The 27,882-nt window shown below is 40.4% G+C and overlaps 1 protein-coding gene across 1 annotated transcript; it reads left to right on the top strand.

Moving 5' to 3' along the window:
• The first annotated feature begins 3,524 nt into the window (after positions 1–3,524).
• Positions 3,525–27,882, top strand: wnt10a (wingless-type MMTV integration site family, member 10a). The gene is made up of 4 exons (XM_046404887.1): positions 3,525–4,157; positions 5,885–6,150; positions 12,356–12,729; positions 25,311–27,882. The coding sequence occupies exons 1-4, from the start codon at positions 4,096–4,098 to the stop codon at positions 25,851–25,853; spliced, it is 1,245 nt and encodes a 414-aa protein (XP_046260843.1). The 5' UTR covers positions 3,525–4,095; the 3' UTR covers positions 25,854–27,882.

Below are 27,882 nucleotides of genomic sequence, written 5' to 3' on the forward strand. Positions count from 1 at the left end.
AACTTTTTCAAATGTTAAATTATTTTTCTAATTTCCTCTTGGCCATGTAGCAGCAAATTCATCCTTTTCCGGTTAACGACAAACTGCAGCAGCATTGACGTTTGATTGAAAGTCATTGTAACTTTCCTGTGTTTACTTCTTAATCTCATAGGTTGACATTACTGTCAGTGTGTCCCTAAAAAATCAGGGAAGCTCTGTCTTTCCTTGTAAGTTGTTTCTGTAAAGTGAATGCAAAACATTAAGTGTCTTGGAGGAAAAAAATCATTACTTGATCATCATGTAAGTTCAGGAAATAGTAACAATTGTTTTGTATAACAAAAGTTTACAAGTTTACATTATTTTCTCGTATTGCAAATGTATAACAACTTGCTTTACTTTTGTAAGCTCAACATGAAAATTTTTAATCTGTATTTGTCAGACAAAAGACAAACATGAAGAAGCTTAAAGACTAAATCTTATATTTACATGTATTTCAGTCATGAACCGCTGCTTTCTCATTATTCTGCTTCACTAAAAGTTAACAGTCTGATTGCACAAGACAAGAAACTATATATATTCATAAATTTTGTATGACCTAATGTGTTTACATGGCACTCGCCACCAGACTGTGAAAGCTTAGCTCAGCCATGTCTCTCCCTGCAGGACAATAAAGTTTCACTTGAACCAGACACTGCAACTGGACAAAAATACCAGCACTGTTGGGAAATCTCAGTGTTTTAGTTTATTATTGAATTAAATGTTCAGCAGGTTCATATTTCATGTAGAAAAGTGAGTGAGAGTGAGCTGTGCAAGATAAGAATAATAAATGTTTTCAAGGGCTACAGGAAAATCATGTTAAAACAAAAAAAAAAAGGTTCAGGCACAAAATAGTGAGCTATGAAATGAACCTGGCTTGAGCATTTGACAAAAATAAAGTCTTTATGTCTCACAGGATTCAAGTTGAACTGAGACTAGCACTGAAATGTTTCCCACATCATTTTTAATAAATTTAACTGAACAGGAACATATTCTCCGATGAAGAATGGGAAACAATTAAATGTGTTTTTGTGTGTGTGTGTGTGTGTGTGTGTGTGTGTGTGTGTGTGAGAGAGAGAGAGAGAGAGGGAGAGAGAGAGAAAGAGAGGCAGCAGACCCAACTCCTTAAGCAGAGAACTCCATACCAGATGTGGAAGTTGTGTGTATTATATATCTGCATGTGTGTGTGTGTGTGTGCGTGCACAATGTCTTTTTTTCTCATGAATAATGTGCAGTAGGTCCATAGCATGAATAGGTAATGTGTGTGTAGAAAAGTGCTGTTGCCTGCTGGGACCTTCACTTGACATGCAAATGTAAAAAATTAGGCCCCGAAGTTATCACCCGCGACACATTTTGCAAGCAGTCGTGCTTAAATTACAACAGGTGGGGATTCCTAATGATATTTGCTTAAACTGCATTGACTCAGTGCTGGGTAGATAAGGCACAAACTTGAATTTCTGACTTAATGGCCACGCTTTTTAAACAGAAATTAATAAATAAAAATGCAATTTTTTTACTTTTAATGTCAGAACTTTTACTTACTATGTTGTAAGTTTGGTCATTTTTTTAAGAAATAACACATTCCTGTAACACCACATCAGTAGTGTGCTAATGGCAACGTTCATAGTGAATTATAATGCAATTAGTCTACACTCATAAATCACCACAGTGGCAGCAAATGTTACCGTATACATATCTGCTTTAAATAAGTACATGAAACAAGTCACTTCAAGACAAGTGAGTTTTCTCTTTCAGTTCAATTACATTTTTATTTTCCTCATAGTTTTGACTTAGTAAGGTTACATTTTGACTTCATGAGTATTTTTATATTTCTGATGACTATATTTTTCATCTATGGTAATTTCATTTTCTGGAAGTCATGGGCTTCCATAACTTCCAGACTCTTTTACTGTAGATGAAAAAGAAAGAAAAAAAGATCTTTAACACCTTTTGATGATGTGGTTTCTAGAATTGTCTCACGATAGAAGTCCTCTCTGCTGCTGTTTTTGATTCTCCAAGCGGAGACAGGGTTAATATATGAGTCATGTTTATAAGGAACTGTGATTCAGAAAGCAATGTCATCTGTCATCATGACAGCGAGAGAGACAGAAAGATTGGGCTGACAGCATTCAACACATCCTGCTGTAGAACCAAAGTCAAAGTCACAAAACCACTAAGTGTACTCACAAGTCTGCTTTCCTCACATGCCTTGAAATAATTAAGCACAAAGTTGCCGTCTCTGCCAAATCTTCCAGATCAGGGTGCTGTGATAAATCTCTGTGGGAGAAAATTTGGTGTGGGATTGTTTCCCTGATCTTCTAAATTTGTGTATGGCGACATAATTGCATATGAATGCTAAGCTCGTGTAGTGTTTTACTACTCTGGTGACTCCATGCTGGCAGAATGCTTGCTTCCCTCCACTGGTGGGGGAAAACCTTTTTATTTGTGGTTTCTGAATCTTTATTCTAGGCTACTCATAAAGCACCGAGATGAGTGATATCATGTGGTCTTCATCAACAAGGGAGCTTTTTGTTATACTTTATAGTCATCTAAATGGAAAGATTAAAGGCTGTGACACACAGTCAAGGTTAGGGAGCAATGGGAACTTCAGCCGACGATTTTAACAAGCGCTCTTTTTTTTTTCATTAGGTTTTTTCCTTCTCACAAAGCACAAGAGAATCTTCACACTGACAGAATTCAGAGTTTATAAACCCACCTCCAACATATGTATCGTTTCATCGTTTCAAAATACATGCTCGATCACTAAACACAAGAGTTTAAAATGTGTAAAATGTACTAAAGGGTTTCTTACACCAACATCAGTCATGGTGAGCGATACTCAGCCTGAGAAAACAGTTATAATGTCAGCTGTGGATGAGGTGTGAAGGGGTTACCAGACTGGACTGATGTAACGAAAAGATGCTGATGGATTATAAGAAGTGAAAGATCCAGTCTCGAGGAACGTAAAGTTGGGATACTTCAGCCTCTACAGTTCGACATAATGTCTTTTATGGAAGTCAAAAATAAATTAAACGGTGACCCTTTAATTCAGGTCACAGCAGATGATGAACAAGCCTCACTGCAGGTTGAAGATAACTGGCTGGTCTGAAATTAAGCATTTCGGTTTGAAAGAAAGAATCGATTTCCCTCATTTCATTTCATTGCAGGATACAACTGCACGTCAAGGGTTCACCGATGCAGACAAACACAGTAGTTGAAAATCATCCTCTGAACGGAGGATAAGTCTTATGATCTTTCACCTTCATCTTCTAACTATCCCAAATCACCAATCTTTAAAATAAAAAGTCTGTCCTCCCTATTATACGGGCTTCATTTTACATAACTCACAAAAATCTTCATCATCATTCTTATCCTCATCATCTTTTTAGTCAAATCTCCAATCGCTGAAATCCGTACAAACTTTTGCGAGGCTCTCTCTGCAGTCCACCTCATCATCTTCATCCTCAGCATCGCTCCGCAGTGAATATAAATGTTCTCCCTCACAGGGGGCGCAGGCTAAGTGAAGTGCTTTCCTTATCTGAAAGGATCTCTATCCTGTTCTAACGAGGCACTTGACCTCCCTCCGCGCTTTCATTCCCTGGCTGACGCAAAAAAGTGGGCTGGCGAAGCGCTAAGTGCAGCAGTTAGAGGACTATCGGTGCGCAACGAAACATCACTAGTCAAGCAGACTTCATTTAGAGCGCCTATCTTTGGTTCAGCTCTTCCACTCGGATGTTATACAAATGCAAACACCTTGGCGGAGATAACCGGGATGTGTACGGATGTGTGTGAGAAAGACAAAACTCAGGCTTCCTCAAACTTGTAGCAGGCTCCTCCATTCAGTAAGCAGAGAGATTGTGAAACTTTTCTTTTGAATGAGTATCCCGCCGCTGGCTGGCACATCTGGACTCGGGGTCCTCGGAGCTGTCAAGTCCAGCGCCAACGTTCAGCCGGACCTGCCCTGACCCCGTTTTGTCTTCCCTGAACTTTAAGGCGGAATATGGGACTTTAAGCACTTGTCTGTTATTGTTAGTTTTGAAAAACTTTTTCCTCTTTTTTTTCATAATTACAAGGCACAAAATGGAGCACTCGGTTCTCAGAATAACATGCGTCTTGGTGGTTATCTGTCTCTTGGATAAAAGGTGAGCTAAGTTTAACAATTTCTGAATTCAAACTAAAAGAAGTTAATCTCTGTGTTGATTCAATACCCTGAAAGCACTTCTCTGGTTCTTTATTTTATAAAACTGTTCAACAACTTTATTTTTTTCTAAAACTATCACAGCCTAAATTATTAGTAATCAATGCAAAGATGCAAAGAATTAAGTAATTGTCTACTTTAGCAATATAAAGGTCTAGCTTTTGTTCATGGAATGCAAAGTTAAACAATCCATAATATGCTCTTCTAGTTAAAGCTGGTCAATGAAGAATTAAGCATTTTTTTTCTTACAATTTTGCTAACATATAGACATATTGCCAATAATCTGCTTCCCATGCACTCCACGTGTTCCCAATAACAAGTTGCCCTTTGAAGAGACATTTGTTGAAACAGGTTTGCTCTCAAAGCTGGAAACACAACAGGTAGCAACAGAAGTCTAACTGGAATCACAGACGCACACGCGGCTCACGCAGTGTCACCTAGAAAGGAAGCCACTGCCGTGCAAGTGAACAACATTCGCGATCACGAGTCGTAAATCTGATTGCAACTGAGATCCAAAGCTGCTAGTCGCTTTTTCAGAAAGAGCACAAGGTGGTTTGGGAACTTCTTGGTCTTTTAGACTCACTCAAGGGGTACATGCAGAAGTTATACATGTAAATGAAGCTGTGGGAAGAAATAATATACAAAGTTTCTGTAGCAGCGTGAGTGTCTGCGTGTGTGTGTGTGTGTGTGTGAGGGGGGGGGTTACTGTACACTCCTCCCTGCACCTGGTATTTGTATGTGCATGTCAGGGTGTGCTTGAACCTGTGTGTAAAGTGTGTTTGTGTGTGTCTTCACAGCCTTACTCGCTCCTCGCTTGTGTGTCACTCATACAAACACAGAGGCACACAGCCTGTGTTTTAGGTGTGAGGATAATGAAAAGAAAAGCTGGGCACCTTTAGGCTCTTAAGCCATCATCAGTACAGCCTGTGTTTTCCTTGTTACTGCTGTTACTACTACTCTGTGAAGTTGAAAAGAGCTTTGACCGCTGTCAGCTGAATTGCTGCTGTTCACACGATTGATCCGCAACAGTAGCAGGTAGCAGCAGACAGTCGAGTACAGAGACACACCTTAAAAGTCACTGAATTTACATGTTAACTGATTTCCTGAGGTGATTTTGCAGAGGGAGGGAAGTTGTTTTACCCTTGCCGTGAATCTGAAATGGTTACTAGAGCTGTTCATGCCAACAAAGTGGATGCTGTTCCGTCAACCTCCACTTCAGCTCATCTTCACCTTGTCATCAAGTAAACATCAAGGTGAAGATCAGTACACAAAGTCAGTTCCTGACATTTGCTTTTTATTTTGTGTCAATAAGCATTAGCTATTTTTCCTTACCTAATATTTAACAGTCAACAGTGTTACTTCTTTTTTTTTTACGTATGTTGGTGACAACTTGGCATGATCATAAAGTAAATTTATCTGAGAAACAAAGGATGAAGAGATGAGAGTGAAAGTGAGAATCCCTTATAAGAACCAGTACATGGAGATGGTTTTGCAAGAATCAGCCTCACCGGCGACCATCAGGTCAGGGCATCTGTTTGATGCTGTGGAAAAATGGGAATTGGCGTCATACGTAAGGAACATGGACAGCACAAGTAATTAGAACAGACAGAAATAAAATGCATGATTTTTATGTTCGTATAGTTAATAAGTTGACTTGTGTGCTGCTTGCAGGGTAGACTCCAATGAAATCTTGGGCCTGAAGCTTCCCAACATCGACCCAATCCTGAATGCCAACACGGTGTGTCTGACACTGCCTGGTTTGACGAGGCGCCAGCTGGAGGTGTGCATGCGTAACCCAGACGTGACGGCTTCAGCAATCCAGGGAATCCAGATTGCCATCCACGAGTGCCAGCACCAGTTCAGAGGGCACCGCTGGAACTGCTCCAGCCTGGAGACTAGGAACAAAATACCCTACGACAGCATAGTCTTTAAAAGAGGTCAGTTTTTATAGCCACACTACAATGTACTGCAGAAATGGGCCTGCTGTACAATTTCAGCTGAATTCACATCTGTCTTTCTTGAGACCATTTCCATCTCGTCAATTATTAAAGTGAGTTACAGCACTGAGAGAAGCAAAATTAGATTTTAAAAGTTACAAACTGCAGAAAGCCAATTAGAAAAAGTGCACAAGACACCTTTACGGAGGTGTAGGCTTCAGTGGTAAGATGTCACCACAGACTACCTGCTGAAGAGAACAATGGAGTACAGGCATGTAGTTCAAAACTTTGGTCTTCACATATGCTGTGGTTTCATCTTCAAACACACTTTGATAGAATATCTTGAAAGGACAGGCTTAGAAAGATTAGTTGCCACAAAGATACACATCCTAAACAAGCAATATTATTCTCCAAACACAGTCGAAAGATTATGAAAAGGGATCATTTTCCACCGTGGGTTCTTGAATGTTATCTTGTGGTAATGAAGTCCTCTGAATGGTTGGATTACCTCTGGTGACTAGCAGACTGGTATCCACTTTCTGACCATTTTACTGTATCTTCCCAATAGTCTGTACAAAAGCGCAGGTAACTTCAAAAGCAGTTAGTCACCTCAAGATTACCAAACCTCATGCAGATCAGTTTTCTCTCACGCTTTGTAGTGCTTGGAGCTTTACAAGTCAGCCACAAAGGATGAAAGAAGATCTTCAGAGTTGGGAAGTCTTCAGATGGACTCATCCCAGGTTATTGACTGGAAAAGGCATTAGTTTCTTAGTAGCCAGAGTTCCTGGATGGATGAACATGGCACAGTGTGGTTGGTAGTTTGAGTCTTGAGCTGAGTTGGCTTTCAAATCCACAGATAAAGAAATGCATAGTAGTCAAAACTTACATCCAAATGCTTAACAATGACCTGAACAACAAGGCTCTAAAATGTTTATAGAAAACTTATTTCAACTGAAAGGAACCTGACATGTTTGAATGCATCCCTGTCTCCTAGAAGTGACTTCTGTCTAGAACTAATTTACAACAGAAAAAATGTTCGTAAGGGAAACGTAGCCATTTCCGTTTTCTCTTAAAATAATGAGGAAATTAATTAAAATCGCACAAATTTTGAAACACGACATATCACTAAAATGTTCACTGACAGCATATTTCATCTGTTTTCTGGAACATTCAACCAAAAAAAATTGATGGTTCCCTAACCATAGCCAAAGTGCTTTTGTTGGCTAAAAGTAACCAAAAATACAATCTTTTCCTAACCTTAACCAAAGTGCCTTGGTTGCCTAAAGCTAACCACAGTCCGGGGTTTGGACTTGAATCATGGCTTCTGGTGTTGGAGTCCTGTACTTTGCACACCCACCATCCACACCAACCACCTCCTTGCGAATCCCGTTCGGCACATAAATCTAATGTCTGATTTAGTAGGATAAATGGTATAAATAATAGAACATATTCCATGCTGTGGGTATGTACAAACATTTTTAATGTCATCAGATCAATCATAATGCACTAATGACACTCCCCTTGTAATGCACTGGTTTTGGCACAGTGACACCCATCTGTTGATTCAGGTTTTGAGTTTTCAATGTATCAAAGAAGCACAAAGTTTGGCGGAAAGATAACTTTGTACCAGGCTTCCACAAATCCCTAACACAGATGCACTGAATTGTTGATGGAATTCCCCACCGTAAAGACACAAAGTAATTAAATGCGACAGATAGTTCCTAGAGGGTGCTGCCATAATTTATGATCTTCTTAATCTGTATCCAATACAATCATTAAACTTAAATTTTGTAACCCTCATTGAGGACTTTATATCCTGTTACTTCTGTGGTACTTAAAGCCTTCTTAACTACAGTGTATGCTTACACACCTCTGGTCTTACTTTCACTCCTCACTGACTCATTGAAAGGCTGTTTGTCATTATTAGTAGCGGCAGTTGCTGGTTGTCTGGCATCCCTGGTTTGCCTCGGGTGCAGAAACTCCAAACCACTGACATAAACAACCTTTTTAAATCGGATGATTCATCTGTTACATGTTGATACGTTCCGCTCCACAGAAGCTAAAAAATTGATACAAGTTAATGTGTTGCAGCCATCATTGCGTGCAGCTACTGCAAAAGGGCAGTGCTTTCATTGAGAGAGATTTGCAGGCATGGATTAGATGGAATTGTGGAGATTAACACAAGTTAACTGCCCACAGAAAAATAAATGACCCAGTGTCACACAAAGCTTGTGTATACTAAACTGGTATTTTTCCTTTAAAATTAATGTACTTGAACAACAAGTTTACATGTTTTTAAAAGCCTGTGAAGCAAAGTTTACTTCCTCTCTAGTAAAACTGATACGTTTTGGACATTGGGACTTCACGTGTTAAATTCTTGCAGAGCTTTCTCTGTTCCTCTGATCTTCTACGAAGTTTCTGAACGCCTGACAGGGCCTCTTCATCTCAATGTTTGTTTTGGTGTCTAATTTTACTATATCAGATGCTGCTCTGGCTCTGCCACATATCTCTTCGCTGATGGATTCTGATAACTTTTATGGGCCCATGCTCATTCCCATTGCATTAAAAACTAGGCTAAAGAGGACATCAGGCAAAACACGGACAGACAGAAATGGGAGAATCTCTCTCACTTTCTTTCTATCTTTCTTTCTCCCTCTCTTCTCCCTCCGTCACTGAGTCTGTGTCGTCCCTTGCTGGGCTGCTCCTAATGCTTTTACTTCCCTTGCCAGTGCAAGTGCTTGTGAATTTGCTCTCAGCACTTTCCCAACTCTCGGCGGCAAAAGCATAAACCTGTTTAGTTGGTTTCTGTAACACAAAGTGACAGTTTCCTTTCAATCTTTAATTCATTTTGTCACTTCCTCTGCCATCAGTTCAGCCGGGCGTGCCGCAGCCGGTGAATTATTTGTTAGATTGATTTGTTCCCAGTCTTCCAGGGGCCTGCGTCGCAGAGCCCAGCTCAGAGCAGGGCAAGATCTAAAACAAGTTTTCTACATATAAGGATGTGCCTAAGTGCCATCCCTCTCACTTCCCCCACCTTGTGTGGTCGAGGTGGTTGGGTGGGTGGGGGGTGGAGGGGTGCAGATTGTGAGTTAGTGAGTCAATTATATATAAAGTCACACAAATTTCTGAGTTTGTCTAAATAAGTCTCTTGTTTTGCTGGTATAAAACCAAATTCATAATTGCTCTAATAAACAATATTTAACAACGGATAAAATGACGACTTCTATGCTGTTATGTTAAAGGGCCGCTCATAGTGACAAACCCACAGAGGAATATCGTCCAGCTTTGCAGTTTCCCTCAGTTTAACAGAGCATTTTAGCGTCTTTATCCACATTGTTTGCATTTACGGCCAAAGCAGCTTTATTGCTCTCGCGTTTCCAGATGAAGCTGTTTTCAGAAAATGAAGTTTTTAAATCAGTTATTGCAGTTTGATGGGCCAGATTGTGTGCCAGTACAGACATTGGGTAATGCTACCAGCTTGTTGAATTGAGGACCAGCAGCCTTTCTCTCTCACTCACTGCATTTGTGCAAGTTACACGATCCTAGGCAGGGATTCAGACCGAAAACAGCCCTGCATTACAGGGGCCTGCCTTGGTGGACCCTTGTTCTTTAAGACCTGTTTACGATTAACCTGGTGTCTTTCTAGGTGACATTAGGTTGCAGAAAGTGCTTAGCTTGGTTTAACTTTTTTGTTTGATGACCCTGTGTTGTTTTGGGACCCCTGTGTCGACACAGACTGGTCTTTCAAAAAGAAGACTGGGTTTGTTTGTTTTTTTCACTGGGCTCAAGGTGGACTGAACACGGGTTAACAAGAAGTAGAGTATGACACTGCCAGTGAACACCGTTCATCTTGTCTCTCTCACAGATTGAATACAAGGACGATATTATATAATAATATACTAAAAGTTCATCTTTATCTGCATGTTTCCATCCAAGCAGGAGGATTTGAATGATGAGTTTGTTTTTTAAGGCTTTAAATAGCAAGACAACAGTCTGATGGAGATACAAAACTTTTTGAATTTTTTTATTTTATTTTATTTATTCATTCGTTCATTCATCTTCTATACTGCTCATCCATCAGGGTTGCGGGGGATCTGGAGCCAATTTTATTTGATTATTATTATATTATTTTATTTGAATGCATGCCTGTACAGTCGTGCTACACTGACAAGACTGTTACTATAACTGGCCAACAGGGTACAGTCTCATATGAGAGAGCTACAGATTGTTTTACTCACTGAGATTGCGTTGCATACAACTTTTTGCATCCAGTTTAAAAAAACAAAACCAAATCAATCGAGCAATGCAGCAAATGTGTGAAAGTTCACATCATATCTCACAATAAACACAATAATATCAAGTTTATTTGAGAATATAAATAAAGAAGGAACATCAAACAACGCTAAAAGGGGCAGCTCTAGTTAATAGCTTTTTCTTTGACTCCAACAAGCAGCCTGAATCATTTCCCCTTCGAGCAGTGTGCTATAAACTCCTAAGTGGTTTCTTTTCATGTTTTCTTTACAAGTTTCCATTATAATCTTCACTGTTTTCTACACCAGTAAGTGACTGCCAGTGAGGCTGCTTTTATGGAACCTGAGGGCACCATGCTCACAGGCAGTAAGCCGAGATCTAACAACAAACATTGTAGAGGGTAGGAGTGCAAGTGCTGCTGTCGCACTTCATCCTTCAGTATTCACGGTTTCCACAATTGGACATAGATGTTCTTCTTTTTTTTTTTTTTGTCTCAAAAATACATCAACATGGGCAGAGCGAATGTGTATCTATGTTTGTGTTGCCAGTACGTGTGTGTGCGTAAGAGAAGACTACTGTAACATTAGTCCCCTGAATTACAGATCAGTTGTGGTAGGGTTGTACTCATTACATGTGCCACATGCAAGTTAGACTCACTGTCGAGGAGAAAGGGATGTGTTTAGCTGTAAAGGCAAAAGCAGGCTCACATCATATGGAGAGATTACATGCTCAGTCATTTAACCATCCTGTCCATGTGCAGTACTCTGTCTGAGTCAATTTCAAGTGATTACAAGGCAGAAACTGTGGTATGACACAATCAGCCTGTCCAACCTTAAAACATGCTCTCTCTGTAACACATATTTATCTCCTAAACTTTCACTGGATGATATGATATGACTAAAACAGATAAAAGGGTCAAGCTCCCGTCACCTGTTACTCAGTCAGAAGTAAGTCAAGAAGACGAAATGCCAGTCACCTTGCAACAGTTAAAGTAATGGTTACAGGCTAGATGGAAGATCTCTTGAAAGGGTATGAGGAACACTTGTGGAGAAACGTGGTGCTCAAGAGAACATGTTTAGCACAGCACTGCAGCCCGAATTTAGGATCTAGCACCATTTGACTCACTAACATTAATAGTACGTGAAGTTAGAATGCACCGATATGCACAGCCACATGAACAAGACGCTTAGAAGCAGTAGGACGGACAGAAGGAAACACAGCATTGTTGAGTGTTTGAGTCCTTAGTGAGTCTTGTAATGGGAGTGGTGGGGGTCTGTTCATGTTCAGCTGGCCCACAGAGACGGAGTACGTAAGTGTTTGGAACACTTAATTGCTATTGTCCCAGATGTTTCCCCTTGTTATATGAGTCTTGGCATGTGTGTATAAAAGTGTGAATAAACCCTTATGTGTATCTTTATCTAAATATAGGAAGCTCTTGTACTACAGCATTACTGGTTTGTGTAAAACAGAGCATGTAAAGTCCAAGCTCACTAAGCATTATGGCACGTGTTGCTACCATAGAGGTTAAAAGATTTCTTTCACTTGCTTGGTTATTGATGTTGTTAAACTTTTAAGGCTACGAAAAATCACATGACTTAAAGTTGTGTCCAACAGTTTTACAACAGAACTTTAATGAGATAAATAAATAGTTTTGTGCTATTTCTGATACTATTTCATTTTTTTGAAAAAAAAAAATGCATCACAACCAGGAAAACACTTTATAAACAGCAGCTTAGTGACAGTAATTTGAATCTTGCAGATGTTATCTTCTATCCTCCGTCTATCCATCCACCCAGTAATCCTCCAATTTCACAGTGGCACAGAAGCACAGTGACACTTTAGAGACTTTACATTCCAAACTCCAAACTGTTTCCTGATTGTCATACTTCTTAAAACCTTCCGCTTGCGCACTAGGCAACAGAACAACACCACTCTCCTTCCTTTTCCCCCACAGGTTTCAGAGAGAGTGCCTTTGCCTATGCCATTGCAGCAGCAGGTGTAGTGCATGCAGTTGCCAATGCCTGCTCCATGGGCAAACTGAAGGCGTGCAGCTGTGACGAGAAACGGCGTGGGGACGAGGAAGCCTTTCGCATCAAACTGCACCGTTTGCAACTGGAGGCCATCCACCGGGGGAAGGGTATGGTACACGGAGTCATGGAGCATTTCCCCGCTGACCTGCCGGGACCCCAGGACTCCTGGGAGTGGGGCGGCTGCAGTCCCGATGTGGAATTCGGAGAGAAGTTCTCAAGGGACTTCTTGGACGCCCGCGAAACCTACAAAGATATCCACGCCCGTATGAGGCTGCATAATAACAGAGTTGGGAGACAGGTGAGTGGAGAAGGGATTGGAGGTGACATGGTTTCAGTGCATGGTTCTTTAAGTTTCTATCAACTTTCAACATGAAGCATTACAACATTTTCTCTGAGAGAAAGATTTTGGAGTACTACTCACACTAAACACAAGTCTTGGTGCTTGACCCGTAAATGGCACTAAAGGTCAGGCTTCTGCTGCTTCTTTATTAAAGGTGAACCATAAACTGAGGTGCCCCTTCGAAATTAAAACAATTTCTTTGTGCAAAAACAGTACTCTGCTATTACTACTATATTACCATATATCAGTGTAGTTTCTACATACACTTGGAACTGACTGAGCTTAATTCAGTACATTATCTTCCTCTGCTATTATTACATTATCTTTCACATAATTTCTACAAGAAAACATTGTACAATACAACAGGTGGAGAATGGGTGGGTCAAGTGCTACTGGGCCAATAATAACGCTACAGTCCGCAACACAATCTGGTTTTATTTGATAGGTCAGCAGTGACCTGTTATTGTTAAACTGCTGTTTATTTCTGCTGGCGGAGACTCTGTGTGTGTGTGTGTGTGTGAGTGTGTGTAGGGGTTTTCCTGAGCTGCACTCACAGTATTGGTTCCAAAAAATATTAGTTTAGTTACTTTATTACATTTATTTGTACCAAAACATCTAACACAAGGGCAGATGTACCAGATTTTCATGTTCAGTCCCTGGACAGGTACACACAGATGCTAGCAAAAAAGAAATTTATTTGATAAGATAGGATATTTATCTAAAAAAATCAATTGAAATGGGTTTAAAATGTGAATAAGTTATCACAGCAATGGTTTTATTATGTCCCGATGCTGTGGAGGTTCCATCGCACACTGTTTGTGGCTGAAGTTGTGTTTCTGAAAGAGGAAATAGTTGAAAAACAGTTGGATTAATGGGGTAGAGACAGAGTGTGAGGTTGCTCCACTGGTTGCTTCTTTTCATAGGCAAAAGAAGTTTGATATAAATTCAAGCGTTATTAACTGGCTTTTTCAGAAGCTGCAGTGAATGACTTTTCATTTAGTAACACTGGGTTGCATATTTTTATGGCTTGGCTCTGTTGACATCACTTTAATAGGCTGTATGGTTTTGTTGTTTCTTCAGGGAAATCCATTCATTTATCCAAGTCTCCGGATTTAAAACATTTATAAAACACTCCGTCTCTGATTGACAGACTGAGGAAGTCAGCAGTTTGGATGAACTCGTCTCTGTTATGATGGTGGTCGTGTGCCCTCTGTGATCTGTCAGTCACTGGAGTGTCAGATCAGTGATGATGCTCAAGTAGATGTACTGAATACTCGGAAGCTTAGCTCCCACATAGGTACACTGACATTTCCAAGAAACTTATGAGATTATAAATAGCCATCATCGAAGCCTTATTATTTATTCATTTATTTATTTGGTTTAGGTATAGGGTCAAATGAAGTATTTTGGGATCAACCACTAATCTGAATCTAAATTGTATGTTACTGTAACAATTAATCATTTGAGCCAATGATTTAATTTAAGATCATAGCGTTATTTTCTTTGGCTAATATGTTAATAAAGAGGTTTCTGCCTTGGGCAATGAGAGAGAAAGATGCAAATGACAGTGATAAGCCTTTGGAGATATCCAGTGCTGTGGTGGAACAGAGACAAGAAGCGACCATAAATTGCTCATTGTTCCCTGTTTCCTCCTAAGCAATTTGGGCCTTTATCTTTCCATCAGTTTACTTCTGGTTTCCTTGATTATGCAGACAAAACACAAATGTGGAGCACGTCAGCTAAACTCAACAACAGCTGGCCTTGCAGTAGCTGTAATAGTAGCAGTAGTCACAGATGTAGAACTGGTGACATAAATTCCAATCAGTGCTGTGGACTTATAAACTTTGGGTGGGAGCCGATGTGACAGAACTAGTAATGAGTTCATGAGCCTAGGGAAGAGAATAATTTGTCTCTTGGCTCCTTCTCTTTTTGTCTGGATGTAGTAAGCTTATGAGAAATGGTCAAGATAGCAGGGTCACAGTACTGTAGCCTCTAGAGGCTACGTCTTTCAGAATAATAATAACGAATGACATACATATTGTCATGCATCCAATACACACCAGGTTCAGTCCAGTTTTGTCTTTAATTGGTAGTTTGGACACTGACAAGACACTGATACATTTCTATGTATGAGTAGGTGTGGAGTCTCTAATGCACAACAAAAGCTAAACAATATGTAATGAAAAGTAGAAACAGGAAGGGAAACGTGTAAACGTACAGTAAAGAATAAATAGCTGTTGAAATAATTACCAACTTGGACTTGCTGCTTATTCTTCCCTCAGAACATGCAACCTTAATTTAACAATGGCATTTTGACAACTGACATAATACGCCTTTGCTGTGCTTTGATTAGCCTATTAGCATCATATTTAAGTATCGCGTTTATTATACTATCGGCCTAATCTCTTAGACAGAGATCGGGTTGGCAAAACGTTGGCAAAGAAAGGCGTCGCTGCTCACGTAACTGACAAATCGTTAATCAAGCTCATGCTTCTCTTCTGTTTTGGCTCTTGCAGTATAATTGCTTGATGTGTGTGATAAAAAAATACAATAGACAGTGGAATGTGCTATGAATTTGCTGGGCAAGATTTTGGAAACCAACTTCACATGTGACCAGACACAACTGCCAGAACAAGTTTATGAGGGTGTGTTGCATGGGAGGCTAAATTTCAAAGGCAAACTGTATAAAGTAAATAATGTTAACAAATTATATGATTTTACAGATTATATGTATTACAAACAAGCTTATCAACTCGGTCCAGTTCTATCACTTGGCAGGTGATGCGCCCTGAAGAAAATCTTTCAAAATCCCAATATGTAATAACATGCTGTAGACCTTTAGAAGAACAACAGTAGCTCAAAGAAAACAAACCAAAACCATCACAACTCAGCTTTATTTTAATTTACAGTTTGATCTTTCCAGAAGGATATTCAGAAAGGCTAAATATTGACTCTCAGAATCCTCACAATAAATTCTGTTTTCAGTGTGCCAGGCTGCAAATGTCCAGCCAAGCACGCTGAAGCATGAATCAAACAAGAGAAACTTCGACTCAAAGTCATCAGCATCAAAGACATGTTACCTCGCTTTGGGAAAAGGTTTCATTTGCAACCTGCGATGACTAAATGACATCCACTGCTCCTGGCTTCTAGCTCTTGTATTTCTAGTTTGATTACCCCTGGTGACCTTGATAGGGTTTGAAGCCATTTGTTTATCTGATTAAACTGTTTATACAAAATCAAAATTAAAAAAGAAAAGTAAAAAAAAAAAGGAGCTGTGTGAGCTTTCACTAAAATACTAAACCATTATTTACATGGTGATGCTTAGAGGGGTCTGGCTGACTTGTTACAGCTCACCACAGAAGGAAGAGCAGAGTTTGAATTGTAACGTACAGAGGCAGTTCCTGGCTGGAGAGAAATAGGGAATACAGAAAAAGAGAAACAGACAGAGAGAAAGAGAGTAAAGGAAACAGAGACGAGGCAGTGAATGGAGAGACAGACGACAAACTTTGTGTCGGTCATTGCAGAGTTGTTATACTGTAAAAAACCACGCATCTTAATGACTTCAAATGGTATAGAAAGCCACAACAAACCCCCTTTAAGACCTTGAAAGACACACACACACATACACACACACACACACACACACACACACACACAGCCCCGACCCCGAGAATCAAACAGAAAACACTGACAGGTGGGGCCTCAAAATAATGCCTACCCCTCCCATATCTCTTTCCTCCCACCTACTACCATCTCACCTCCCTTCGCCCTGCTCCTCCCCTCCACCCCCTGCCCCCCTAAACCCCCCCCCCCCCAGCTCCTTCAGAGAAGTAGTCTTTAAGCAGAGGAATGCGGTGGTTTTTTAGCGGGTGTGCATGTCGCCTCATGCCCACCCCAGGGTTCTCACGACGTCCCGTCTTGTTTTTAGCCCTAATTAGTGGCTGCTGGCAGTTTGGAAACAGATGTTTAAAACCCTGCAAAAGATTTTAGACTTCAAACACCGGGGCGGAAAGTAGAAAGAGATTCGCCCTTCCTTCCCTCCCTTCTTACCCCTCTCCTGGTCTGCCTCCTCCAACTTCTCTCCAGCAGGACTGATTACATAAATAATACTCTGCACGGGAGGCCAGGTTTATTTACATATGATGTTAGCATATCACTTATGCCGAAGGTGAAGTTAAAGCTGTACCTGCTGCTTGTTTTGAAAAGAATTAACTGATAATTAAGTTTTAAAAAATACTAATTTCAAGCCTTGATATTGTGACAAGTACTCTCCCAATAATTTTCATAGCCTAATAGCTTTATTATGTGAAAGCTGCTTTGCTGCAGAGTGATTTTTTTTTTTTTTTTTTTTTTTTTTTGAGCGTTCCTCTCAATCATTTAGATCACACTTCAAAACAAATGCTTGGCTCTCCTTCCTGTGTTCATGTTGCAGAGCTTAGAGCCATGCCGAGGTTCTGTTGAATCCTGTCTGTTCATTAGGCAGGTGGTGACAGTGCTGGCTCTGCAACAGACTTCCATGTTACTGGCAGGCATCTTCTAGAAATTACACTTTACCATCAGGGTATGACTCAAGGATAGTAAGGAGAGATGGTATCCCCCTTTTCAGGAAGGAGAATATAGATTTCATAGTTCCCTGTTAAGTTCTGGTAACTGATTTTGAACATCTGAGACCTTTGCCCTGACTCCCAGTCATTTTCGAAGGCTGTGTTCACGATGGCACTTGTGTCTTTGGCATCTTGTTAACTCTTCACAGTGCATAAGTGGGAGAGGAAGTGCAGCAGGGATTTTGCCTGTGATGACCCAACAGTACATTAGTTAAAGCATCTTTATGACTTGTAATGTATTTTTGACCATTTTGGGCTATTTGACCAGAGTGTGGTAACATGAGGAATTTAAATAAAATCTTTGAACTCTGATTGTCACTGAAAGAGATATAGATGTAGCAGAGATAGATTAGAGATATAGAGATGAGAACTATGACGTTGCTCTGCCAGAACACTGTCCCAGAATTTTGATCTTGATTTTGATCTTAATTCGTGGTTATTCTGCACGTATTGCACAAGATCATCAGCCTCCTCTTGGTAAAAAGTGGATTCTTTCGTACCTGATGCCAGCCCCTACTGCACCAACTGATAATGAACTGTATGTAACACTCAGTGGCAAAGGAAAGGACTGGTGATGTGATTGATGCAAAAGTGAAATTAGCTCAACCGTGAAGTGAAGTGGGATGCCACGAACTGAAAAACTCTTGTAAAGCTGATGTTTTCAGGCAACTGAAGGCCTATTTTGTGTGTGTGTGTGTGTTAAGGCGTGACATTGCTTCACCAGTGATTACCAAAATGCATCTAGAGCAGCACCTCCTTTAGTTTGATCCAAACCAGCATTAGTGGGACTCCTGGGACCCTTTTATGCCTAATTTAACCCTTCAGCGATGGTAAAATGCTCTGGAGAGGCCATTCAAGTAACTTAATTGACTCAGAACTCACTCAAAAAGCAAAGTGTGTTTGATCAAAAATAGCAACATTAGTGCGTGGTGAGTCCTGCGCTCCCCAGAGGCCATTCCACAGTCCTGACAGTACAGAGGCAGAGCATTTGATTTGACCCACCGCATACTGTACACGCACACATGCGTGTGCATTATGTGCACAGACATAGACTCGTACATTCTCTTTTACAGACACAGAGGCAAATGTTTCATAGTAAAAGCTCAGCAGGTGGAAGTGCTTATGCTGGTAATAACATTTTATTAGAGTCTCTAAATGAAAGCTGTGGACACTGTGTGCAATTTACAGTGAGTGAATAGTACACAGACACACACACAAACAAACAAACATCCATTATAATGCAGTTTTCACTGCATGCTGTAGATTTGCTCAGTAATTGCATGTCATTGTGTTTGCATGTGTGTGTATTGTGTGCGTAGTGTATTTGTCTGTGTGCGCTTAACTGTTCTTTTGAAGCAAGGCGTTTGATTTGTTTAAAGTGATGTCTGGGCTTAATGTGCTGCTGTGGGATTTGTTTGTGTGCTTTGATATTGCCTTGGCTTTCTGCTTGGCTTTAAAGGACCTTTAGTAGATTTCCTTTGAACTGACAAACTCAAGGCAGCAAGCAGACTTGTCTGCTGTCTATCAACAAGAAGGGTCGATTGTGGGGCGTAGAGACATTCAGATTAGGATTTTCCCAAATGTGGTTAGTGGTGATGACAAAGGAGCTGGTGATTAAATGATTAAATTCAATGAGTCTGACGTTTGTCTGTGTGCAGTGAGTAAGGCATAAATTATACATGTACTGGTACGGTGTAGCTGGTTATGATTCAGCGACCGTACCACCACACGGGGAACATTTCCTGTATTAGTCTCATATTGCAAGGTGTTGATTATTAATGTGGATTGGCATCGAAACCATTTAACGGCAAATAACAAATTAGTACAGACTTCAAGACATCTTGCTTGTGTACATGTACACAGCCAGGACCACATATTTGACAACAAGGAGCACAATGTAATGCCTAATATTTCTGCCATTGGATTCCTCATTAATGTCATTTCAAGTGCAGCTAAAAATTCGATTCTTCACTGGCTGTTGCTTCTCTCCGTCACAGATTGGTGGTATCATGCCTGAGGACAAAAAAGATATGCCATAGGTCATCATCAAATCCATAATTATTACTGAGTCAGTATCAACTCCAAATTGTTAAATTAGCCCAATCTTGACGTTCAGTTCAGATGACAACAGTTAACAGGAGTGTGCTAACACTTAAGCTTTGGCATACTGGAATTATGGAGTGTAGGTTTTATTAAGGACTTTAAACATCAACAGTTGAAAGTTTGGCTACAGCTTTGGGAAAAAAAAAAAACCTGTACTGAACGACTTGTTTGCCATACCCAGCAACAAGTCATAAGTATCATAACAGTTGAATGTAGATTAGTGATATTCGATTTCCACTGCCAGTTAAAATGCTTTTGCGGATGCTGCAGCCATCCCTCCCGCTAAACTTCACCACTTTAAAGATTATTTTATGACGAGGCTGCAACAGGCAGTTGCATGCTGTGAATAAAAAACTCCCTGTTTAAGTTTATATGTTCTAGAAAATGATCACGATTATCATGTTTATTGGCTGTTGCTATAAAGAAGACAAAACAGCTGACGACAAGGTGTTAAATCCTTAACAACCTGTCAACCACTGACTTCATCAGGTCATACGATAAACAACAAACGTGCATGAACACACATACATAATAGCAATTTCTGCACTTCTACTGGGAGAACTGGGTCACATGTCGTCAACCTTTCTTCACTGGCGGTTTTTTGATTTCTGTGTGCTGTTTGTTCTCCAGTGAAGGCAAAATACTCTTTTACCTGCACCTAATTACTACACTCTCTGACCCATGTTCAACATGACATGGTTTTAACAAGGCCAGGCACCAGCTCTGATCTTTAGTTTACCCCATCCATGTCTCTTCATTACAGTAGTCTGTTTTGCTGCACTTCAGTATGCTGTACTTTTCCCAGTCTACTCTATTATGTAGCCTGCAGTCCTAATCTGTCACCAACATGTTGTATTTGATCTCTGTCTGGGGTTGTTTTACAGACGCCTCTGTCTTGCTCTCAAAACCAATTAAAACTTGCCAGATGTTTGTTTCTATCTGTGGTCCACCATTGACTTTGAAGCAATTACATCTCTCATGTGTCTGCGCAAAATAAGCCAATGTGTAAGCAATGGAGTATCATATATTAGCAAGTTTCCATCTTTTATCTCTTTTATCCCATTTTTCTCTTCTCAAGGCCGGACTGCTGAAACTCTGAGACACATTCACATGCACCACTGTAGCTGACAGTAAGCTTGTTATGCAAATTGTTCTTTTCAAGCAAGCTTTTTATAGCTTGCCTGAAGTGACTCAAGTTGTGTGAGATGCACAACATTTGTATATCACCCGACTCACATTGTCAAATATCACAGCTGATGACAGGTTTGATAGGATTTCTAATTACAGTCTCCTCTGCGATATGCCTAATAGCAGCGGGACATGATAGCTGAGCCTAGATAGAATATCGGTTAGATGGACAGGTGATTTGTATTAACACCCACACATGTCCACAAACAGCCTTTGTGTATCAAGCGGTGTAGGGACAGCAAAGAGATAACCCAAAGATCATCTGCACCTCCTGTCATCCTCTTTTCCTCGCTCCTTTTCTCTCCTCTCACAGCTGCAGTTATTGGCCCTGCTTGTCCTTAGGGGTTAAGATCCACAATAAGGCAAAAATAAATCACTGCATCAGTTTTCTTCTCTCTTTCCACAGTAGTCATGTCAGATATAATACACACAGACAGACACACAACATTTTTTGGTGTTGTCTCTCTCCCGCCCTCTCTCTCTTTCTCTCTTGACTTTGGTACATACAGCAGCCATAGCCCCAGGTACTGATTAAAAAGAACAGGAAGAAACAAGAAAATCCCAACCTTTCATCTAATTATCAATTAATCAGTCTGGATCTGGAAAAATAGAGTCAACATGTTCTAAAGAGAAAATCGAAGTGCATTATGTTTAAGCAGTGATGATTAAAAAGCTTAAAGACTAAAATCTTTTTACTTTTTTTCGCTTTTTTTACTTTACTTTATCTAAATCCACCTTGCTTGGGAACATTAACAAGAAAACATATTTTTAATTTTATTTAAATTAAGTGCAAACCATGTGCTCATTTGTACATTTTTTTTTCATTGACTCTGTACAGAATGTACTCATCTAACGTTTCCCCCAGCTGCTTTGTCATTTGGATTGACACTCACACGGCAAGAGCAGACAGATTCCCTATTTCCTATTACCTGCCCAAGGACCGCATTTTATCTGTTTGCCTTTCAACTGCACGTCAAAAGATTATTTGACATTTCCCCCAGACACAAAGTACGCATCAGCTGGAGTTATGGTCTTTTGTTGAGGTTTTGGGAGCCTGCAAACTTCTTTTAAGCTCTGCCCAGTTAGAGCGGAGGGTGTGTAGCAGCCTCGTCTGTTTAGGACGTCTGGATAAATCAACTCTGGTAACAACCTCACAGATGTGATTCCTCTGATGTTCACTAGGCACACGTGTTAATTTTTTCAGAACGGTGTACTCTTATTTGAATATAAAAAGCCGTTGCAGGTCCCTCTGTTTTTTGGTCAGGTTGAACTGAGTCTAGCAACAAGCTGTGTCTGACAAAATAAATCAAATGCATAGAAGACTGCATTTCCATTTGTGGTGACACATAAATCAATGCGTTAGAAACCAAAGTTTTGCTTACCTCTGTAACTGTAAAAACAGGGGAATGGGAAAGATTTCTGCGGCTTTTCACCAAATTCCTGACTGCTGTAACTGTAACCTCTTACAGTAACTGTAACCTCTTACAGTTACACCTATCAAACTTTCTGTTCTTGCATAGTACACCTACCACTTAAAATTCTTTATTCCTATTGAAACAGGGCATCTCTGGTTTCAGATAAAAGCAGGTGCATTTTGCTGTTTGGATTGGCAAACTTCGCAGCTTTAGATGGCTAGCTAACTAAGCTAACATTAGCACAGAGTCGGGGCGGAGTCTTTTCAAACTGAGAATCTTATAAAAGGTTTTTTAAATATGCACTTGAGGCTGCTGTATCCTTTCCTTACACTTTTGCTCATGCATTTTGGGTTTTGGAAAAGTTAAAACAAAAACGGCACCTTATAAATTCTTTAAATGAAGAGGTTTAACCTCACTGCAGTCCTGTATGACACACTGCTTTGGTATTTGTGGAAAAATCCATAGCTTGAGAAGCCTGCCATGCACAGTTGCCAAGCTATTATTGGGCAATCGCTGTTGGGGGGTTCGGATCCCCAAATGGTCAATTGCTTTTTGCCGCTTTCTGAACTTTAGGTATGGATGCCAGACATGCTGTACTACTGGAAATCATTTTTTTAAGGCCTGACGGTTTTTGTGAGATCATCTCCATATGCTGCTCCTGCCTCGGGAAAATCTTATGTAAACTACACTACTGTGATACACTTAAAAAGAGTTTGGGACACACTGCGGTTCAAAGTCTCCCAGAAGAGTTTGCCTCTGGATTTTTCCCCCCTCAATAAATATGCCTAAATATCATCAGAAATAACACTTTTCTACTGTTTTACTGTCCTTTGAAGCCTCTGTCCTGCTGTGAATGTACCTTCAAACAGTAGCAATGTGGATGCAATTACAACTCCCAGGCCAGTTTGTCTCTTTAAGGTTTAAGTGGGTTGGAGAGTTTTATGATTACAGACTCCGCTGTGAGTTTAAGGCCAGCACGTTTGTGATTCTGGGGTTGCCTCTGCCCCTACAAACTGAACCAAACACTGCAATCTTAACTCAGTGCAAGTGCTGTTTGAGCTATTATAATGTTGTTTACTATAAAGTCTTACAGCCTCTAGCATCTCCTCACCACTGATCACAGCTTCTTTCAACTTTGTTTTCAACACTCTCAACAACAGTGGAACCATGTTTATCCAAAACCCATACTTCTTTGTCACTTTCTGTTATGCAAAACATGCACTGATTCAAGGATTGAAAATATTTTACACTGTTTGGTGTATTTGTTATAATACAGCATCAGATGATTTGAAGCTGCAGCATCACTGTTCCTAACATTTGACGGGTTTGATGAGTGGTAGTAACATAATATCTTTGCAAACCCATACTTACAAAGATTGTATACATTTGTCTAAATAAGTGAGACACCAGTATTTACATAATCTAACCCTAACTCTATGAACACATTTACATTGCCTTTAAGTTTGACCAAAACAGTGTCAACTTTGGGAATCTGTTGCAGCTCTAGATGGAAACACCATAACCTCCTCTGCTCTGCAGGTTGTGCAAAAGTCACCTGATGCTTGTATTTGATTTTGCTGCTTTTTTTAGACTGTGACTGATCACTATTGACTTTGGCCCCGTGGTGTTTTATTATACTCTTTTTCACTTCTTCATTCCAAACAGATGAGTCAAGTATCTCCATTCATCATTATTTCACTCTCTGCTCATTCATGATTCAGAACAAGGAAACGTGTGTTGTTGTTCTTTCCTTCTTTACTCGCTGCATGGTTTGCTTAGCTGGGAAACTCCAACTGCATGAAAAGAGACCTTACAACATGCAAATTAAATCCTTTACTGTACGTACTTCAGCAACTTGTTCTCATTCCCTCTGAGAAAATTATGATCAAACTATGAAATAGGAAGAGTGAACCACCTGATTGTTGGCATTGGTCCAAGTCGGCCTTGATTTTGGAGACGTGGCTAACTGTATAGTGTAGTGCTCTTCCATCTCTGTTTTTTCCGTCTATCCTTCTGTTTATAATGGAGGAGGTTTGAGTCTGTAATTTCTTAAAAAAATAATCCAATAATCCATCCAGCACTTCATGTTCTGAAGCAAAGCAAGATCATTCCTATGCAGAAACACACAGACGTCCATCCACAGCCACAGTGCCACCATTGACTCACAAGCATGAATATATAGCACACGTGCTTATGTACACAAACAAACATACACATAACCTGATAGCCGTAGTTTGCCATTTCTGTCTTATTTTGTGTGAATAACACAGAGTGTGTGGGTGACAGACTGCCTGTGTGTGTGTGTAGAGATCAGCATTTATGCTAGCACATGTGTGGAATGTGTAAATGTGCAAGTGTCCAGCATGTGTCTGTGTGTGTGTGTAGATAGGGGCGGCAACAGCAGCAGCATCTGTCAGTACTCTGGGTGGCCTGGTGTTCCAGTTGGTAATTAGATCTTAAAGTTTAGACCAGGTGATGACTGATAAACACATGCACACACGCATATGTAAATACACACACACATGCATACACGCAGCCTCGAGGAAATATTACTGAGATGGACATGGTTTATGCCATGTGGGATGTACCTCTGTGTGTGTGTGTGTGGGCTGAATGAGTGGGTCTTGCAGTAGGTACTGTTTTGTGTTTTGCTTATTTATGCATACGTACATATAGACATCAAGAATGTCCTCCATGAGCTTTATGTTGCACATTGCTATATCATGGGCTATGAACGGCGGTTGCTGATATCCATGTGCTCCCATTGGTATTAAACCATTAAAGTGAAAGTATGTAAATACTTTATGTGCCGCTACATGTGTGTCATGCTTGGAGTCATTACTTGATACCAAAAGATGAATAATGACTCTACTGTTTGGGTAATGCCTGCATCCATGTGTGAAATTTGATATCAGAATGTTTGACAGCAGGGTCAGACCACCTGGCTTTTTAAATGCGGGGCCAGTATTCCTCCAGGGCAATATGTGTCATTCGCTGTACAGTGAAATGGTGGCTTGCTTAGAAGAACAAACAAATAGAAGCAAAGCTGCAGTATGAAATATGACTTGCAGTCTGGAACATCCTGTAACTGTATATATTAAACTTCAAAAGTAACCAGTGATCAAGAAAGTCATTAATCCTTCTCATTTTCTCCCAACGTCCCCTCCCCTCACTTCCTCACTCCATCCCACTCTCTCTTTTTGTCTGTCTGCATCTGCGTTTTTCACAGGTGGTGCTCGACCACATGAGAAGGAAATGTAAGTGCCATGGGACGTCGGGGAGCTGCCAGCTGAAGACCTGCTGGCAGGTCACCCCAGAGTTCCGGCTGGTGGGTTCAATCCTCAAAGAACGCTTCCACATCGCCACGCTTATCAAGGCTCACAACCGAAACACTGGGCAGCTCGACCACTCCCACCACAACAACCACCACAACCACCATAACCATCACAACCACCATCACCATCATCAAAACAACCACCACAATCACCACCACACACATCGGCGACGGCCAAGCATCAACGAGCTGGTCTATTTTGAAAAGTCTCCAGATTTCTGTGAGCGCGACTTGGGGTCGGACTCAGCGGGCACGCAGGGCCGGATCTGCAACAAGACCAGCCCTGGCATGGACAACTGTGAGAGTCTGTGCTGCGGGAGAGGCCACAACATCCTGCAGCAGACTCGGAGCGAACGCTGCAACTGCAAGTTTCACTGGTGCTGCTACGTGGTGTGTGAAGAGTGCAGAATAACAGAGTGGGTCAGTGTCTGTAAATGAAGAAACGCACTAAAGACTGTACACAATTAAGAAAACAAAGAAAAAGAGACAATTTGAAAATCAGGACTATTCATCTGAAAGGGCAGTATGACTGTAATATATGCGCCCCATACCTTTTTTTTGCTGTGGACTGCTGTTTTCAAGAAGAGCAAGGACCAAGTGTGAAGCAGTTGAGCCAGCAAGAAGATCCGTGTGCATGTTGTGTAAAGAGTGTGCGCATGCAGCATTTGTTTAAAGCTGTCACAACTCAGAAAGCATGGACGTTCACTGCTTTCCTTTTGAGGTAAATGGACAGTAAAATCTGAAAGCTCCAAATTTGAAATGTGAGCTCTGAAAGCAACAAATTCTTGTCATTTCGTCAGCGTGTTGACTGACCTACAGCTCCATGAGATTTAAAGAGGAGGATGTTGAGAATAAACAGTAGATTGCATGCAGAAAGAAAATAACATTGCTTTATAGCACCAGCAATATATAAGGTGGAAAGGGTGAGCTCTGCATCCCATGAAACTTAAAAGAAGGGCGGGGTGGGGGGGTTCTGATGATCTTTTCTTCTATGTACTACATACAGGGACAAATTATAACTGTTTTCACACATCAGGTTTCACAATGCACAGGATTTGACACGGCACAATACACCTGGAGTACTTAAGGATTTAGTGCCTCCTGCAAGGGCAGTTCAGAAGTTTCCGTGTTTGTAGCAGCTATCATGTTACACTTAAATATACATCAGAGGACTGTGTGGCTCAGCTGACACTCCATCGTGTGTAATCCTGCTTATAGTTGATGACACCCCTCCATTAATACATTCACTCATGTTGAGGAAAAGAAAGCTGGGCTGTGTAAATTGAAATGTGTAGATAAATAGTAATTGTAAGTAATAAATGGCTGCCACTGCAGATGAGGAGATTACGGCAATGATGACTCAGAAGTTCAAGCAGAAGAAGTCAATCAACGACTGATGGAAAGGTCTAATTGTTGGTGCGGCTTCCTGGAATTCCTCACATTAGTCCATTTCCTTGCTTCCAATAGAGGATGTTGAAATAAAATACACACAAATGAATTTCCAACAAAGCAGCCCCAGACACGTTGCTCCTTACACTATGAAGTTGATATCTGAATCCATATGAAAATCGCTGTTTGAAATGTAGAGCTTGTAGAGATGTTTTTCTTCTTCTCTAAAACACAGCACAGATGCAGTAGATTGTCCTGAGCTACGTTGTCCAAAATATCCCATGTGCCGTCTCTGTTGTGTGTGGTATGTAATGTAAGAGGACTGTCGGAGGTGCGGTGCATGGTAGACCTTTATTTAAGTACAGCTTTCATCTTCAGCATGACCTCAACAGCACTGTTAGAAAAAAAAGAAAGAAACTGCATAATGCTGCACAAATACCATCACTAAATCTAAAGAGCCTCAGGAAACTGAGTGCACATGGGGAAACTCAGTTCCTTGCACTACAACCATCCCAAGCTGTCATCAGTCCTCCTGTTTTGTGATGAAATGTACTGTGTGCAACACTGTAGGTTTCTTGTGATATATCTGTGCTCACCATCTTCACACTTCTTCCATAGGTGCAAATGGGGATAATCCAATGTCAACTTCAAAATATATAAATAACAAGGTTGATATGGATTTCTGCCTGCGCACATTTTGAAGATCATATCTGGTCTCAAAAAACTTGTATGAGTGAGGCTCCTTATCAGACAGTGTAATTTATTTCAAGCAAATATGTTGTATGTGTTTAAAGCGCTTTTTGATTTTTTTGAGTCTGATAAGTGGTTTGCACATACAGAACTGTGTCCAGGAAAACTCTGGGAGATATCAGCAATATGCATTATTTTTCATGTCATAAATGTAATGTATGTATGTATTTTTATGTTTTAATATGCTTGTTATCTAAGTTATTTTTTATTTTTGTGGATAACTTAATATTTGTAAGACAATAAGGAAAGGCCACGATATTTCCATAAAGTAGGGGCTTTAATGTGATGAATAATAAAATACATGAAAGCAGTGTATTTGGTAAGAGAA

This window comes from Scatophagus argus, chromosome 11 (genome assembly GCF_020382885.2).
Source record: "Scatophagus argus isolate fScaArg1 chromosome 11, fScaArg1.pri, whole genome shotgun sequence".
NCBI classification, from domain to species: domain Eukaryota; kingdom Metazoa; phylum Chordata; class Actinopteri; family Scatophagidae; genus Scatophagus; species Scatophagus argus.

Coding starts and splice junctions, on each gene's coding strand:
- wnt10a (XM_046404887.1), top strand. CDS start 4,096: ATGGAGCACTCGGTTCTCAGAATAACATGCGTCTTGGTGGTTATCTGT. Junction 4,158..5,884: donor ATCTGTCTCTTGGATAAAAG/GTGAGCTAAGTT, acceptor TGCTGCTTGCAG/GGTAGACTCCAATGAAATCT. Junction 6,151..12,355: donor CAGCATAGTCTTTAAAAGAG/GTCAGTTTTTAT, acceptor TTTCCCCCACAG/GTTTCAGAGAGAGTGCCTTT.